This window comes from Cygnus atratus, chromosome 5, assembly GCF_013377495.2.
Source record: "Cygnus atratus isolate AKBS03 ecotype Queensland, Australia chromosome 5, CAtr_DNAZoo_HiC_assembly, whole genome shotgun sequence".
NCBI lineage: Eukaryota > Metazoa > Chordata > Aves > Anseriformes > Anatidae > Cygnus > Cygnus atratus.
In genome coordinates, this window is record NC_066366.1 from 59,951,233 (window position 1) to 59,968,033 (window position 16,801).

Genomic DNA, 16,801 nt, shown 5'->3' on the forward strand with positions numbered 1-16,801 from the left:
GACAGGCAGAGGAACACAAGTTCTACTGATGTCAAGTAAACGTCAGCAACATCAGAAACAAACCCAAACAGAAAATTAAAAATGAACGTACTGTCTTTGGTTTAGGTCATGGGCCAACCTGAAAAATAAAGTAACAATTACAAAATACATTTCTTCTACTGCAAATTTGACAGCAATACCTCACCTGTACCTGACTGTAGATATTGACCTTAGCCACTGAAAATATTGTTTTTTCATCTAAGTAAGCAATCTTAGGCCTCACTTTTACTGTTGGTTCCATGTTCAAAACTTCATCATCATGTTGCAAATCATGAGACAGAATAAATATTTCTGTGCTTCTCTCTCCCTCTTCCACAATTACATTGCATGTGGAAAACAGAGATTTGTCTTTGACCTATATAAAATAAGAGACACCAAAAGTTCGTAAACCTTCTAATTTCTACTTAAATAATAAATCTAATACTCAGCATAAAAAGAGAAGTTTGATTAGGAAATTAATGGCAATTAAGTTAGGAAATCATCTTTCTGTAACACAGACCTGCTAAAAATTGGGTTTTAATTGCCTCCTAATCAAAGCACTGCAAGATGTTTTTCCTTTTATAGGTTATTGTATGCCACGCATAACTCTGGCTAGAGTTAAAAGTAAAACTGTACACTGAAATTCCTTAAGCCTAAGAATTACCATGGAGCAGTCTACAACTGGACCACGGGCCAGGCAGACATCAGTGAATTCCACACTTTTCCTTCCTTTCCCCAGAGTAGCTTAGAGTCTGAAATGGCCCTTTTCACCTTTCACCTTGGCAGCAAGTTACGAAGCTAGATGAGTGAAAGAGTAGCATTATATGGCTTACAAAAAGGAACAGAAGCAATTCTTACAAAGAAAGCTTGTTCAGGAAACCAGCTGAGATTAAAATATATATATATATATTTTTTTTTTCCAAAGCTTCATATCACAATTTAAATTAAACAACTAAAAATCATTTGCTCCCTAAAGACTCCATGAAAACAAGATCTTTTGCACAGCCAATACTATCACTTTTACCTTGCCTGGTACCTCAAAGAAAGGAATTCTTACTGACAGAGGACGTAGTTTTCATCTGCGTTTCCTTTATCTGTTGAAACTTAGAGGATTTTTGCTTTCTTTGCTATACCTTTTACAACTACAAAATAAAAACTTCCCCCAACTTTCACTATGAGTAGAAAGTTTCTCACTGATTTCCACAGAAGTTTTATCTGTATCTGATAGATTAGAAAGAAGAGAACCAACCTTAAACCTAAGCTCGACAGGTCCTGTGAGTAGAACAGGATTTCATTTTACCTACTTGCTTTTTTTTTTTTTTTTTTTTTTTTTTTTTTTTTTTAAGTCTTGAGCTGTGAAATCTAAGGCTTGCCCTCTACTATCACAGTAGGAAAAAGAAGTTCATACCAGTGTAATATACTCAAACTCAGCAATGTATTCTGGCAGGACCAGCTCATGGTCAAATACAAACCACTCGCACTGCCAGCCGCTGCAGTCACAACTTTTCTGTTCCAAGGAAGCCCACAGTTCTGAAGTGGAGGAAACAGAACAAATACATTATTGCTTTCAAGCTAAGCTTGGTATTCATTTCAGAATGCTAGTAAGTCAAAGATACCTCCTTCCATGAAGACGCTTCAGATTTATTCCTTTCTGCCATTAGACTTGCTTTGCCATACAGATTCACACAGGCTAATAAAGGAGTTTAAATTGGTTATCTAAACCCCCATGTAGAATACATAACTGTCAGATTCCAGTACAAAGGTCACAGCCTGTGAAAGACTAGCTTAGCTTCTGAGATCACCAACAGCTCTCCTGCATTGCTTTCATTCCTGCACTGTCCTAAACTACTCCATCATACTGTGGTATGATCATCTTCCGAATTAGCTTTCACTTCCTCCTAAGAAATCAGAACAATCCTAATTCCTTTATAAAGAAACAGCCGTTGCTTCCTGTAAGCATCTGAAAGTTTGGAGGACATACCAGAGAGAAAAGGTAAAATTATTAGTCAATTCCCACTTGGTGTTCTCTTGCAAAAAATAGCATAAAGCAGAATTTATCACTAAGAGGACACATAATACGCAGATTTAATCTCGATACTTGTAACATAGCATTTATCAGCAGCAACCGTTTTTACTTTGCTTAAAAATAAGGGCTGTGGATTTTAAGGGTGAAGCTTTCTTTTGTGGTATGTACGTATGACCCTTTGCAACACTTACTCAATCCCCCTGCGGAAGTGTGCATATGAACCTCCATGAATTAAGCTGCACTTAGCGTGGACTGACGGTAAGTCAGTACTGACGGTAAGCTAAGCATGATAAAAGCAGCATGGCACAGCTCACTTCCACCCTTTGAATAAATATTTGTTCTCATTTAGTTCACAGAAAGATCTTCTTATTTGTTATTGCCTTTGAAAACATGCATTTCAGCAGAGACTGAGTTCTCAGGAATGAAACCTCTTGACACAACCCGAAGTGAATGACGAGTTTGGAATACAAGTGTTACTTTAACCTTAACTTTATGCTAACAAGTGCCTACAAATACATACCATTACTAGAAGTAGATGCATCACTTCCCAGGAATTTCCATGGCCTGAATACTGAATTAGCTTCTGGGTAGTTGATTTGACAGATGGGACTTGCTGCACAAACTGGAGCACTGCGGCCAAGGAAAACTTTTGCAATTATCACTATCCCTAAGTGTAGAGAGAAAAGATACAATGCTTCTAATTCTGGTTTGGGGATGGGGACAGAACAATAAAAAAAAAAAAAAAAATGATGCTTACTGTTATTATAAGCAAGCTACATCTTGGTCTGGATGATGAATGGTCTAATATGTATGTAATACATATATATGTAAAATAAACACTGAATCTTTATTAGTATTTACGTTTTTCATGAAAACAAATATTCTTTGGCAAAAAAAAAAATACACAGTGATATCCAAAGTTTCTAACTAGCTAATATTTAAAGCCTTGAGAGCAACTAACATGTGGATTTGTGACCTCCAATGTCTTCCTTCCATACTACAGTAAACCCATCTTCTCCAGGCTCTCCAGGACACCAAGGCCAAGCAAAAGGTAGTATATGCTGTGGATAGTTTCAAGCTACATATATGCTGAAAGATGTTTGAGAAGTCCACGCTGACTGCCCTGTTGGCTAACATTGAAGGAACTCTAGAAGAGCTGAGAAATGCCTCTTTAGCGGGGAGCAGGGCTGGGAGAAGGAGGGGAGGTGACTTAACTTAGGTTAAGCCACATTTCTACAAAATTTGTGAATAATTATCTTTGAGACTTCTAAGCCTTTTTTTTTTTTTTTTTTTTTCAAATTTGGCCAAAACTTGATTATTCCTAAGCTACTAAAATGACAGCATCACACAGCATGACTGCCTAAGTCTTTTTTCTAGGAAACCAGGCTAAAAAGAGAAGGCTGGTATTTTTCATTTCAGTGCCCAGTCCTGGACACAAATTAACCTGATGTATTTGTGCCTTTCTTTACTCTGCTCTTTTTAGAGATGTTACATTTTGAAAAGATCAGACATATCTAATTATATCTCAGATGAGGACATTTCCCATAGAGGCTTCAAACTCCTGTCTGGGAATTACTCCCAGCAGCCCAAGGTCTTTGTGGAGCTTCCTAATACACAAAAATCCCACTGGAACAGATTTCGGCAAAGTTTCGGAGCTCCTTTCAAGTTACATATGCCAACTCATGGCCACTTACAGTATTTACAAAACGTCCTTTGACCTGTAGCACAAAATGCAGCAATTAGACAAGCCATATATCATCAGTTTTACAATATTGTTCCAACTTTGAATTACCATGCCTGAATGACTCCTCAGGATCTCTCTTGTTTTTGCCTTCAGCCTTGGCTTGTTGTTTCAGAAACTCTATTCTGGGACATTCACATATGCTTAGACTGTTACAGAGAGGAACAGCTTCATTTCTCTCAGGCTGCTGCAAAGATTAAAGCAAGGCCCCAGTATCTTCCACTAAAAGCATCCCTTAAAAATGCAAACAAATTTAAGCATGCAAATATACATGTGAATTACAATAAGGGATGGCAGGCAGGAAAAGTGAAGAATAAAGAGTAAAAAGATGATTTGTGGCGTTATTTTAACAGCATGAGAAAAACAGATGAGATCAGATTGTTGGGGACAGGGCCCATCCTTCTGTAGGCTTACATAACATGTAATACCACAAGAAGGAATCTTAGTAGGGCCTCTATAAACTAGCATGATATAAACAATAATAAAGCAAAACAAGAAAATAGATACTGTATTTGAAGACATAATCTTGTTGTCCCCAAATCCGATCTTTTCTCAGAGTGAAAAGAGAAAGGCAGGTGTGCAAACAGTTGGCAAGAAGAAAATGAGAGCAATGGGGAAGAGAGATGAGCTGCCATGAATTCATTTTCCTACTCTCTATTCTTTTCCTTCATAAATCAGATGGAAAAATTCCTTATCTGAAATATGTCCATCATTGGATATATTCAAAAGCTCTTTGGACATCATTCTGGACAGCCTGCTCTAGGTGACTGTGCTTGAACAAGTGGATTGGACAAGATGACCTCCAGAGATCCCTTCCAACCTCAACCATTCTGTGAGTCTGTGAAAATGCTTCTTCTGTTCATAATTTCTTACTCATCATGAAATAATGTATTCCATCTGTCTATTTTTCCGTCTAGAGATTAAAGGGGTCACTGGGACAGGACTGACAGTTTCTAGGGTTATGACTGGGCTGACAACCAGGATCCATGCCAGTAGGGACAAATATTTAGGGTCAGGTATCTGGAGATTCCAGAAATAATCCTAGTCTTAATCCCAGTATATTTAAGGACAAAAGAAGCAGTGATTTAGATTTAAGACAATGCTTGCAAATCCCAACCCAGGATGCTGTATTGCTACAACTGAGACTGAAAGAACTGAAAATCCATGATATGCTTTCTGATAACACTAATAGGAAGAACAAAATAATAGGAAGATAGTATTCGGTTCAAAAAAACAGAAATGAAAATTACCATGTAAATTGACTGAAGAAACCATTGAACTAATGTGTTCCACAGGCAGCAAACAGGTGCTGCATCTGATACTGTGGAGACTTCCAAAGTAGTCCTGCATGAGTCCCATCAAACTCTATTGATATTGAGGGTGTGTGGGGGGAAATTGATGAGTAGTGGTGAGTGAGAAGGGATGATCTGCAGCGAAAAGAGAATTGATAAGGAAGGGACAAGAAGATGACAAAGGAAAACTGGAAAGCACTAATCATGACTTTGCCACACACGGCAAAAAGACGTGAAGAATGAAGCAGAAGTAAAATGGAGAAATATGATAAGAACAGAGGAAGAACCAAAGGATGCATGAATAGAAAAATCAAAGAAAGAAGAGAGAAAGATAGAGCAGCACTTTTCTGCCTGCTCTCTTTGCTGTCCTTTCCTAAGCAATAACATTCTTCTGTCTACAATGCAGCATACCGTATGTACTTCCAGATCCTGGAAACCATCCTCCAGTATTTGCAGCAGCTGCTTTTCCTTAACTGGCAATTTAGGATTAAATACATAGAAGAGATACTCCATCTTCTCTTTGTAGTTTCTTAAGAAGAAAAGACAGAGGGAAAGACTTCAGGTTTTCATTATGCTGTTGCAAAAGCAGGCAAAAGGCAAGAATAGCTATTCTAACCAGATAAAGTTTATACATGCGCACAATATTTACTAAGAATAACAGACTATAATTAATGCTGATTCTATAATATTCACATTCACAGTAATCACAAGATCACAAGAGAAATTTTTCTTTCCTGACTCTATATAATTGGTTAAAGCAGTCTCCATTCCCTTTATTATATTAAAAAAAAAAAAAAACACAAAAAAACCAACAATCTATTTAGCTCATCACAGTTTTGGCTGGGATAGAGTTAATTTTCTCTGTAGAGGTTCATATGATGCTGTATTTCAGTTTTTTGATGTAAACACCATGGATAACACACGAATGTTTTAGTTGTTGCAGAGCAATGCTCACACAGAGCTCCTTGTGCTGCTCCTTTCTGCTCCTTGTGCTCTTTTTCCAGCAAGGGAGCTGGGGTGCACCAGGAGCTGGGAACGGACGCAACCAGGAGCTGTCCTAGGCTGGCCAAAGGGATGCCCCATGCCAAGTGGCACTGTGCTCAACAATAACCGCTGGGGTAAAGGAGGAAGGGCAGGATGTTCAGAGTGATGCTGTTTGTCTTCCCAAGTAACTGTTACACGTGATGAGCCCTGCTTTCCTGGAACTGGCTGAACTCCTGCCTGCTGATGGGAAGTAACAAATTAATTTCTTGCTTTGTTTGTATATGTGGCTATTGTTTTACCTGATAAACTGTCCTCATCTCAAGCCAGGAGTTCTCACACTTACCTTTCCAATTCTCTCTCCCATTCCACTTGGGGAAAGTGAGTGAGTGGCTGTGTGGTACTTAGTGGCCTGCCAGGGTTAAATGACAACACCTCTGGAAGAACAAGTCTTAAATTTGCTGAAGATCCCTAGCAGGAAGACAGCAATAACTCAAGATAAAGGAGGATAACACAGTCTTTGTTGACAGCAGATCTGGAAAGCCATACAAACACTACATAGCTATTGGTAACTGCTCTTTTCCTCCCAATTGTTTTTTTTTTTTTTTCCTAAAGAATGCAATTTCTGGTGGCTTACGACACTGCAGTTTGAGTGTCAGCAGGTTAGTGTGAGCATTTGATAAATTCCTGCAGGACTTATCTGCCAAAACAAGCATCAGACCATGAGGTTTCAATTTAAGAACAGCGGCCTAATCCCTGTATAATTGCATCTTAGGGAAGATGTATAAATTGTTTGGGATCAACAAGAACAGGCTGTAATACATATGAACAGATCTAATCTGGCTAATCCGCTCTAGAAGCTAACACAATGAGATAGTTCTTCAGCTATACAGGAGGATATCCTACCAATGTTTTATAGAATGCATCGAGGAGCTACCTGAAAAACTTTGTTCTCTCTAGGTAATATGAAAAGAACTCTCAAAACCATTGGCTGTGCCAATCTGACTTTCCCATGGCCAGAAAAAAATCACAGGAAGGGGGTAATAGAATAATCTGATATTGATTACTAGTTTAAATAATTTGAGTAAGGGTCATCTCATGCTTCCAACTTTATGAGAAGGACATCAAGGGATGAACAAATCTATTTCTTGTTGTATTGGAATGAACCAGAAGCTTAATAGTGGTGTTTCAGCTATGGAGGTAAATAACTTTAAGCTACAGACTTACAGGAAGAAAATTAGTAGATTCATAAGATCATCTCTGCCCTCCTCTGAACGTTTGTCATGGTTACACTTCTGTAAAAGGCAGCTGCTGTCTCCCAGGACCTACAGAACTAGGAAGTATGTCCCGACTTTCTCACGCTCTTTTGAAGGCCATGGATTTTATATTTAACCTGTTTTATTTATTCACACATAGAAATCACACACACATCTATATATAACGTAAAATAAGCTTTCACACACACATAAACATAGTAAATGCACATAAAAGATTAAAAGCACTGTATTAACTGTACTAAAAATCATAACTTACATAAATAAGTCACACATCTAATCATCAAACTCCTTGGTATTGCAAAGAAAGAAATGGATGCAAGCAGGAGCTCTGTCTCATAGCTACAAGTGGGCAACCAGGTGTCTTAAGACTGGAGATGCTGTGCTCCACTGGAGACATGGTTCTACAAGCAGCTTTGGGCAGATAATTACCAGTGCTTACAATAAAAACCACAGCTGCATCATGGCTCAGTTTGATTCTTGGAAAGTAGTGAAATAAAAGGGCACAATGACACAAATTTCAAAATTAATACTTATGCAGAAAAAAAAAAAGGGCTAATCTGCAAGGATATAAATCAACCTTGTGACCGTCTTGACATGTGTATACGCTCTCCTGTGATACAAATGAAATACAGATGCATATACATCCAGGTGGGCTTTGTTCTGTTTGTTTTTGCATTGCTCATTTACTGCTGCTTTCAGCTTTCAGGAATCTGGCCATTCATAACAACATTTACTCTGTTTTCACAACCTTATTAGGAACAGATGAGGTGAGACCCAGATGCTAACACTGTAAGTCTGAACCAATTCTTCTATCTGGTATTTTCTGTCAAGCTATGGACCTTTGAAGACCAAGAGCCAGTCAGAGAAATACCAAACACAGGGACTGTGACAAACTTTGAGTCACCTTTACTTGTGCAAAAGTGGCTCAAAATTCTTAATAATCCTAAATTATTTGATGCTTTGCAAAATATTTCTGTTCTTTGAAATCACAAGGTTTATTTTGTTCGCATGCCAATGCTACAGTAAATAGCACTTAAAACTTAGGCACTTACTCTGCTACACAGAAAACTTCTTTTTCCAGAAACGTTTGAAACTTCTCTTCAAATTTCAGCCTCAGAATTTGATTGTGCACTCTAAAGATGCGGTTTATTTTCACTCCCATGATATTGTATGCTCTGAAGTCCCAGGTACAAAATCGTGATTGAATTAGTTCACAGCAGGAACTAAACCTGTGTGCAGAAATGCACAGAGGAAGACAGTAAGTTAATAATAATTTGTTCTGGTTTTGCACTGAATTTTTCAGTGCAATCTACATGATTTTATTCTGTTTCCTATTCAAAAGGAAGAATCACAAACAATACCTCTTGTGCATTTCATTTCAACTATTTTCTCAAATGGAGATATAGAAGTTTACCTAGCCTTATTTGAATGCTGTATTCAAAGTTAAGCATCAACCATCAATACCTTGTCATCTGTGACTCACTGTGTTCCTTTCCTCTATTTGCACTGTTGTATTTAAAATTTGTTTAAGTCCTACTTCACTACTCAAATGAGTAGTTCTACCATACTAAGTGCAATTATGCATCAAGTGAGCATGGTTTGCAAGAACCTGCAAGTTTCTAGAATAAAACTTGAGGAGGAAGAGATGGCCCATTGGCTAGCTGGGAACCTGGGGGCAGAAGCTCAGTGTTCTGTTCTGCCACCTATGTCCTGCGGTACAGAAGTCAGGTCACTTAACAAATATGTGGCCATTTTCTCTGTGTCTCCCTAGTAAGATGATAAGCTCCTGTGCTTCCATCTGGTACTGTAAAATTCCTTACTGATTATGTGATAGTCAGACACCTTAGGAAGAACTCCAACCTAGAAATGCAGGAGGTTCCACAGTTTTTCAATGAGTGGAAAGTTTTCTTTTAGAAAGAAGATATACAAACAGTGAGAGTTATCTTTCTCAAAGAGATTCTGTGCTAGGATTACTCATTCAAAAAGCTTGGGATTGGCTTTCACCCCTACAATAGTAATTTATTAATTTTTAAGCAAAAACATTTATTAATTTTCTAAACAAGAAGATTCTTGGCTTTGGAAAGTAGCATGAAAATTAAGCAGAATGCTATTTATAAACAACCTCGAAGTATGCACAGGACTACCTGCAGCTCTAATAAACATCCCTGAACACAAAAGGAAAGCTTAGCTGAGGTGGACAAGCTTGGTGTACTCAAACAGAAAACAGTCCTTGAAATACTGCCAACCTAAATTTGAATCTCCCCTCAACTGAGCATCAAGGTTATTCACACAGAGATTATGTAAGCAACTTCTAATGCTTCTTCACAAGTAAAGGTCTCTAGGAACTTGGAATGATCACTATCACTGTCATTATAAAACAACTGAATACCTTGCTTATTCTTGTGCCCCCCCTTTTTTTTTTTTTTTTAATCAAAGGCTTCAGGACAAGCTTCCTCTCTCATCAGCTGTCTGCAAATGGTGTCAAAGCAGACCACAGAAGCTTTAGAGCAGTCCAGATCCTTGCAATACACTTATTTTGTTAAAAATGATTAACTTGGAATCATAAGAAACCTGCTCTAGTTTGGAGTATCTTAAAAAGTTTACCAGGGATTATTTGATAAGCCTTCTTCAAAGCGAATGTTTCCCACTGTTTCCAATTCCATCAACAAAAATTGTACTACTAAGTTAAAACTCTTCTTCTTCTTCTTAATTTCCACTTGGTAATCTCTTTCAATTCTGCAAAAAGAAACTAGAAGAATTTTGCCTGGAACAATGCATCAAGGACATGCATAAATTAACATAATAAGAGAGGAGTTAATTTAGTGGGTTTTTTTCTTCCTTTTTTTTTCCCCCAAACAACCTTTTTTTATTTCTTATTTTTAATCTAAAAGTGACAGATGACAGATTACAACGGTGGATAGCAAGGTCCTTTACTGATCATAACACCAAACTTTATCAATTTCACCCTCGACACTGTGCTGTAATCCTTAACATACGGGAATCACCTCTGAGTAAGAGAAGGTCTCAGTTTGCTATTTGGCATTCATGATATCAATACAAATTGCTGAGCTTGGGTTCAGTGCGAGGCACTGGAAGAAATCAGTGGCAAGTAAAGGCAACAAATTTCACAGTATGTTTAAGTTCTCCCATTCCTCCATCAGTTATTCCGTCCTTGAAATGATCAGCAGTCTTTCCCTCTCTTTATGAGCAGGCTTTTAAAATGTGCTAGTTCAGGATACTGCTTCCGCTCAAATGTAAAAACTAAATGATTCAACAGTCTTTATACTACCCCTGCCAATAGGAACAGTCTTTATTGGTCTTTTAAACCAAACCAAAGCAAAAACTAGGCAGACTGAAAGATGCGTGGTATGCCATAAGTGTCCTGCAAAACATGAAATAGAGTGGACAGCTTTCTACCCTTCAGAAGCCAGCCAATTCTTCCTTCATGAAAATTCTGTAGAATGAGCTTCAGACCCATGCTGGCGTCCACCACCAGGTCTGCGGTATCCCTGATATCCTTCACATGCCCTACTGTGAGGGACTGTGTGCAGGCCTCGTGCTGGCAATTGACTTCAGAGTGTATCTGACTCATGAAGTACTAAGCCAGAAACAATGACAAGAAGCTGCAGCCATTAAAACCACATTGGAATTACAAGGGGAAAAACAAAAACTGCAGCATTTCGCTGGATCTCTCTCTTGTTTAAAGGCCCAGAAATCTTCTCCAAGCACCAGTCCAATGTAACTACTCATCCCAGACGTTTTTGCTCAAACCTTTCTTTCCCTGTATACTAAGACCACCAATAACATGAATGGCAACATCTATCATGGCAACAGCTATCTACTAGAAACTGGCTTGAGTTTAATAACTGAGACCACATAAGAATTGCCACTTTAATATTTGCAATATTCAGTTTGGACATCATCCAAAACAAGTAGGAAACAGGCTCCATGTCCTGTTGTTAATTTCCTAACCATCAACCACTGTCATACCCAATTATTAATGTTTGAAAATATCAGACTTCTGTTCTTACACAATTCAGTAAACATACTCATCCAGTTTTCTGTTCCAGAATGTTATTCTTTCCTTCATGGCACTTATTTTTTTTATGAATGCCTTTTCAAGGTATGCCTTTTCTGTATCTTCAGTATCATGAACTGAATTTTCAGTTTCCAAATCCTTACTCCTTGGAGATCTGTTCCTTGATGTTTTATCCAACATTTCCAGCTTGGCCAGTTCATGTTCCAGCTGATAAAAATACCGTACCATGATTCAGAGGCAAGAGACTAACTTAAAGTATGGCAGGAAAATTATCTTACATTTTCTCAATAGATAAGCCCTCTAAGTGTGTACTATAAAGCATACCTGTAAACATTAAGTCAGAAAATTATTTCTAAAAATTCAAAATCTTTTGTCAATAGAAAAAGCTGAATTACTCAACCAAAGGGACAGCTTTGCTCTGAGTAGCTGCATGTATTTCTCCATTGTATCCTGGCTCAAATCCGAGTTCTATTCATATCAATTAGACCACTGTTTTATCTAGGCAGGACCAATTCCTCAATGTGACTTCATCATGATGTAAGTATCAGCAAGTAAAAGAGAATTAGAGGGTACAGTTAAAATAGAATTGCTGCTTTCCTTCAAACACCTAAGGGCAGGGATCATTTCTCTCCCCATTTTTGATCATCGTGTGACAACAATTACTCACTGTTGAGTTGAAGCAAAACTCTTTGCATTATTTTCTAAAAGGTAAACCTTTAGAATCTGTTGACTGTTGATCAAAGTACTTTTAAGGGGTCCTATTTATGCAATCAGCAATATTTTTGTCCGTTATTTCTATACAGACAGATGTGCAAAGAGCATTGAAGACCTACTAGGAATGTTTACAAACTGCTGTACAGAGTGGTTGCACCGATGCAACTGGAATCTGATCCGTTACATTGATTATACTGTTCTTAAAGGAAGGGGAACAGACTAATCAATTAGAAATCAGAAACAAACAAACGAAACAAAACAAAAACACACAAAATCCAAGCTTAGGTGAGGAAAAAAAAACACTTCCCAACATGCAAAAGCGTCCTATATCAGAATGAGCACAGATCCTTCATAAACGTTCATGGTATCAACCTAGAACAGGCAATAACCACAATAATCTGGGAACTCAGCACAAAGGTCCTTTGCAAACACCTGTACTGGATGAATAAAAGCAGCAATTTGAAATTCAGTTTACCACATTAGGTGAACATCCTATCTAGCCCACACTTCTAGGGCGGATCTCTCAGGCTTTCACCTTAGGATTGTTCCATTAAAAAGAAAATCATTGGTCAAAGCACTCACTTAGGGCTTAAGACAGCAGATTGAAATTATTATGAACCTGCCAGAAATGAAGCTGGAAGTAGATCCCTTACAACACATTAAGTGTCCCATATGCTTGACTGTTGGCTACTCTGAAGAAGAGCTATCTTTCAGGCAGAAACTGAGTCCTACAAACTCCTGGATTACAAGGATTAGTAAGAGCTGATGTACTTTCATGAAATAATTTATTGAACATAAATGAGTATAACCTTTTTTTTGGATGATGATTTAAATGATACATCTCTGCTGACATTTCAAGCTATTTCAACTTACATGCTTTATGTTGCAGCTGAACAACTTTATCTTCTTTTCTGGCAAATTCTGCAGTCTGCATTTGCTTTCTTTTAGCTCCTCAAGACTGTCATGGAGCTGTCTGTGAACGCTTTTTACACGCATATGATAGTACATTATTTTTTTCATAACCGTGGTCTTTAAAAAAAAAAAAAAGGAAATTATTCATTTGTTATTAACAAGTTGTAACTATTCACAGAGCTTATTCCTGAAGAACAAAGCAAAACACAACATTATACCTATGAATTGTGCTTCACAAATTGCATTTGCATTTTTAAATATCATTTTAGTATATTTGAATTTGACTGTATTTGAACATCAGACATTGGGTGTTGTCTGATGAACATATTCTTATATTTATTTTTTAAACAACCAATAATACTGCTTGTATGAACATTCTAAGAATTTTATGCTGTAGCTACTGATCAAACTATGGACTCATTCCACATATCTCAGTTAGCTCTAGTCTCTATTCAAAACTGTTCAATAACATCATTAGGAAAACTTGTTCAGTGTTCTGGATAAATCAACAAACACGTTTCTCATCTGAGACCAGTTGCTGTTCTGAACACTTCCTCTCATGTATTAGAAGCTTTTTTTTCCCCCCACCAGGAACATTTTCCAAAGCAAGAAGAATTAACTGCCACGTGTTTCTGCAGACAAGAATCTTAACAGCTACCCATAAGATTGATGCCACATATTCCACATGCAAGTCACAAAGTGCACTTTATTCACTAAACTGTGGAATCTATTCAGAAAGTTTTTCCTATACTCTGTTAAGCATCAAGCTAAATTTCCTGCAATTTAAAGATACTCTGCTTGGATATCAAGACATCTGAAAGTAAGTCCATTACGTGGCAAACTAATGTGAAAATGAATCTGTAATAATTTTTGTAAAATACTTGGCATACTTGAAAACACAACACGTGAACCCATATTTTCAGTAAATTCTTCCATGTCCTTTGAATATGACACTCTGGTTTTGATGTTAGGTTACTGACACTTGAGATGACTAGTATTTAAAACAAAAATGTATGCAACTTCATGTGCAACTTTTTCCATCATCCTTTTTCAGTATTAAATAGCAACAGCCTGAAATGCAACAACTCTATGAAAGAGTACTGGCACTAAGTAAAAGATTAATGTTTTTACTGGTAGTAAATTGCATACATTCAGATTTCAGTGAGAATGTATATTATTTCAATCCAATACCATACATAAAGGGAAGCGTACAGAAATTGTGAGACCATGATAAAACTCAAAATTTTGACAACCTAACATGGTATTGAGCAGTAACATAAAGCACTCACTGTAGTTGGCTGAAACTCAGATATCCCATAGTAACACATACCATCAGTAACAAATTCATTCATGAAATCTGAACTTACCTCTGCCAGAATCTTGATATGCTTTTGAGAAACATCATATGTATCAAACCTTAGAAGCTGTGGTATATGATACAGCACATGGATAGCATAATTAGAAAGAAGACAAACAGGGTTGGGCCCATACTGAGGATCATTTAGGCCCAAATCTTTTAAATTAGGTAGTCTTGACAAACTAGTGAGTTCCTGAAAAACAAGCAAACTGCTATCACAATGTATTTCAATACACCTTATTTTAAAAGGGAGTATTTCAGCACATTATAGCACAAAGATCAAATGGGATATTACTCACTAAGGTTTTATACAGAAAAAAAAAATACACAAACTGAGGGAGAAAGGAATACAGCACAGATGCAGTAGCTTTCATGAGCATGGGCTCATGCAACTTTACAGACCTTTCAGGATTCACATAGTGCATTGGGATTTTTTTTTTTCTGGGGGTTTCATGAATGCTGGGAAAAAAACTACAACCAATCAGTGAAAGAAAGCAAAGCAGATGTGTGAAATAAAGGTCAGTCTGTCAGGCTCTATGAAGAAATAAATCTAGAAAAAAAGTGAACCTGTCCTCAAAAGCCTTGATCTTCCTCAAGCTTAAAATAAAATCATGAGGCCATTGTCAACAAAACTTTTGAAATCCTTCCTTATGATAAAGACATGATTTAAAGGACTTTCATTAGAAATAAGGAATAACACAAAGGGCTACATACCTAAAGTACAAAGCGATCAGCTAAATGTCATTATAGTTAATTTAACATTCTCAATTCCCAGGATGAATTCACTAATCATTCCTAAAATACCTCCTAATATCCTACAATCCCCAGCACTTGGCTAAACTTACTATCTCAAAATTAATATGTCACTAGTGACATTGTCTGTTTACGTGCAATGTTAAAAATATTCTCTTCCCTGTTCAATTCACCTTCTATGCCCTGTCCCTCCCCTGTTGGGCTCTGTTCCTACTTCATGTTAACTGTCCTTCTTCCCCATGTAACTCTCCTAGGCTCTGGCTAGCCTGTTTATTCTCTTGGCTGCCATCCTAGTTCACCATTGCATTTGCCCCACCTAAGTCCTCCTCTGAGTTTTTCTGCCTCCTTTTTCATTTAACCTCTTCTTTTCCTTGTTCTACCTTTCCTCCTCTTGACCCTATGTTCTTTGTCCCAGGCTATTTCTTATCATTTTCAACTCCAGTTTGTTCCTTCCTTAATCCAGTGGCCTTCTCTAAAAGAGTGCTTAGCAGATGAAGCAGAACGTAATTTGATCCAAACATCATCATCAGAAGACAGGAATTAGACTAGAGGGGAACCTCTTGCTGAGCACCTGTATCCATTGCCTGAAGCCTATTTGATTTGCAAACTGTTAATTCACAGTCTGATTGCATTTAGGAGTTGAGTGAGGAATTGCTCTGTTTGCTAGGACAGTGAGCAGACAGGTTAAAAGAGGCCGGATTCTTTTAAGATGGTAGCTGCTAAAATCTGAACAGTCGATAATGAACATGTGCGTGCTGTGATTTTTCTGAGACTTCTAATGTAGCCACACTGAACAGGAAGCATGTAAAAGAAGTAAAAACACATAATGGGTATTTTCTGACAAATTCTAAGTCTTTGTAACACAGTTTATTTGGAAGCAGTAATTTTTGCAAAAGAAAAGAGCTAAAAAGTGTATGAAAACAATGAAAGTTAATATTGAAGTATTTTCTTTTTTTAAAAAGATTTCCCATCACAGCCACATGTTATGGGTCCTCTAATATCATAAAGAAAGGTCAGCTCTCTTCCCAGCAACAGATAAAAAGCCAAACAAAACCAAAACACATCTAAAGGAAATGTAAAGTGTGAACATACCTTGAAGGAAGATAATTTGTTACCAGAGAGGTTTAATATTTCAATTTGTACATTGAAGTCTAAGCAACTTCCTAAAATTAAACATAAAGACAAACAGCAATCAAGAAAAAAAAAATATTACCCTTGTCTACTGGGATATCTACATTTTCATCTTCCGGACTAGTTTTCACCACACAAACAAACCCACGCAAATGTTTACTTCATTAACACAATGACATCATACACATATTATTTTCCATTTTCACTCAAAAAATAGGAATAGTATTTGGAAGATTTTTTTTTTTTTTACAGATAAAGATAAATCAAGAAAAAGTAAGATTCTCTAGTATTAGTGTAGAAATGCAGAAATTATTTACATCTCCATTTAGAATCAAACAGGCTTAATATAGATTCAAACTAAAAGTCATTTATACTAGAGGTGGTGAAAAAATGCATAAATACCACTAATACCGATTTTCTGTCTTCTTTGATATGGCTACAGCAATGGAAAGGAGTTTGGTGTAAGCAGAGATGAGCCCTAGGGAGTTTGGGATGACCAGGGCTGTGCTTACTGGGTATTGCTCTAAACCATGTAAATTGGTAAGAATTCTTCTATTAGA

The 16,801-nt window shown here is 37.2% G+C and overlaps 1 protein-coding gene across 1 annotated transcript in view; it reads right to left on the reverse strand.

The window, feature by feature from the left end:
- Positions 1–16,801, reverse strand: part of LRRC9 (leucine rich repeat containing 9) — a 44,270-nt gene that overhangs the window by 23,615 nt on the left and 3,854 nt on the right. Inside the window, exons 5-15 of the mRNA XM_035551412.2 lie at positions 16,203–16,273; positions 14,368–14,550; positions 12,962–13,117; positions 11,385–11,581; positions 9,940–10,071; positions 8,388–8,564; positions 5,489–5,606; positions 3,837–3,972; positions 2,565–2,711; positions 1,427–1,548; positions 185–394 (exon numbers count right to left, since the gene is read on the reverse strand). Coding sequence (XP_035407305.2) covers positions 185–394; positions 1,427–1,548; positions 2,565–2,711; positions 3,837–3,972; positions 5,489–5,606; positions 8,388–8,564; positions 9,940–10,071; positions 11,385–11,581; positions 12,962–13,117; positions 14,368–14,550; positions 16,203–16,273 — 1,649 coding nt within the window. The remainder of the gene's footprint in view (positions 1–184; positions 395–1,426; positions 1,549–2,564; positions 2,712–3,836; positions 3,973–5,488; positions 5,607–8,387; positions 8,565–9,939; positions 10,072–11,384; positions 11,582–12,961; positions 13,118–14,367; positions 14,551–16,202; positions 16,274–16,801) is intronic.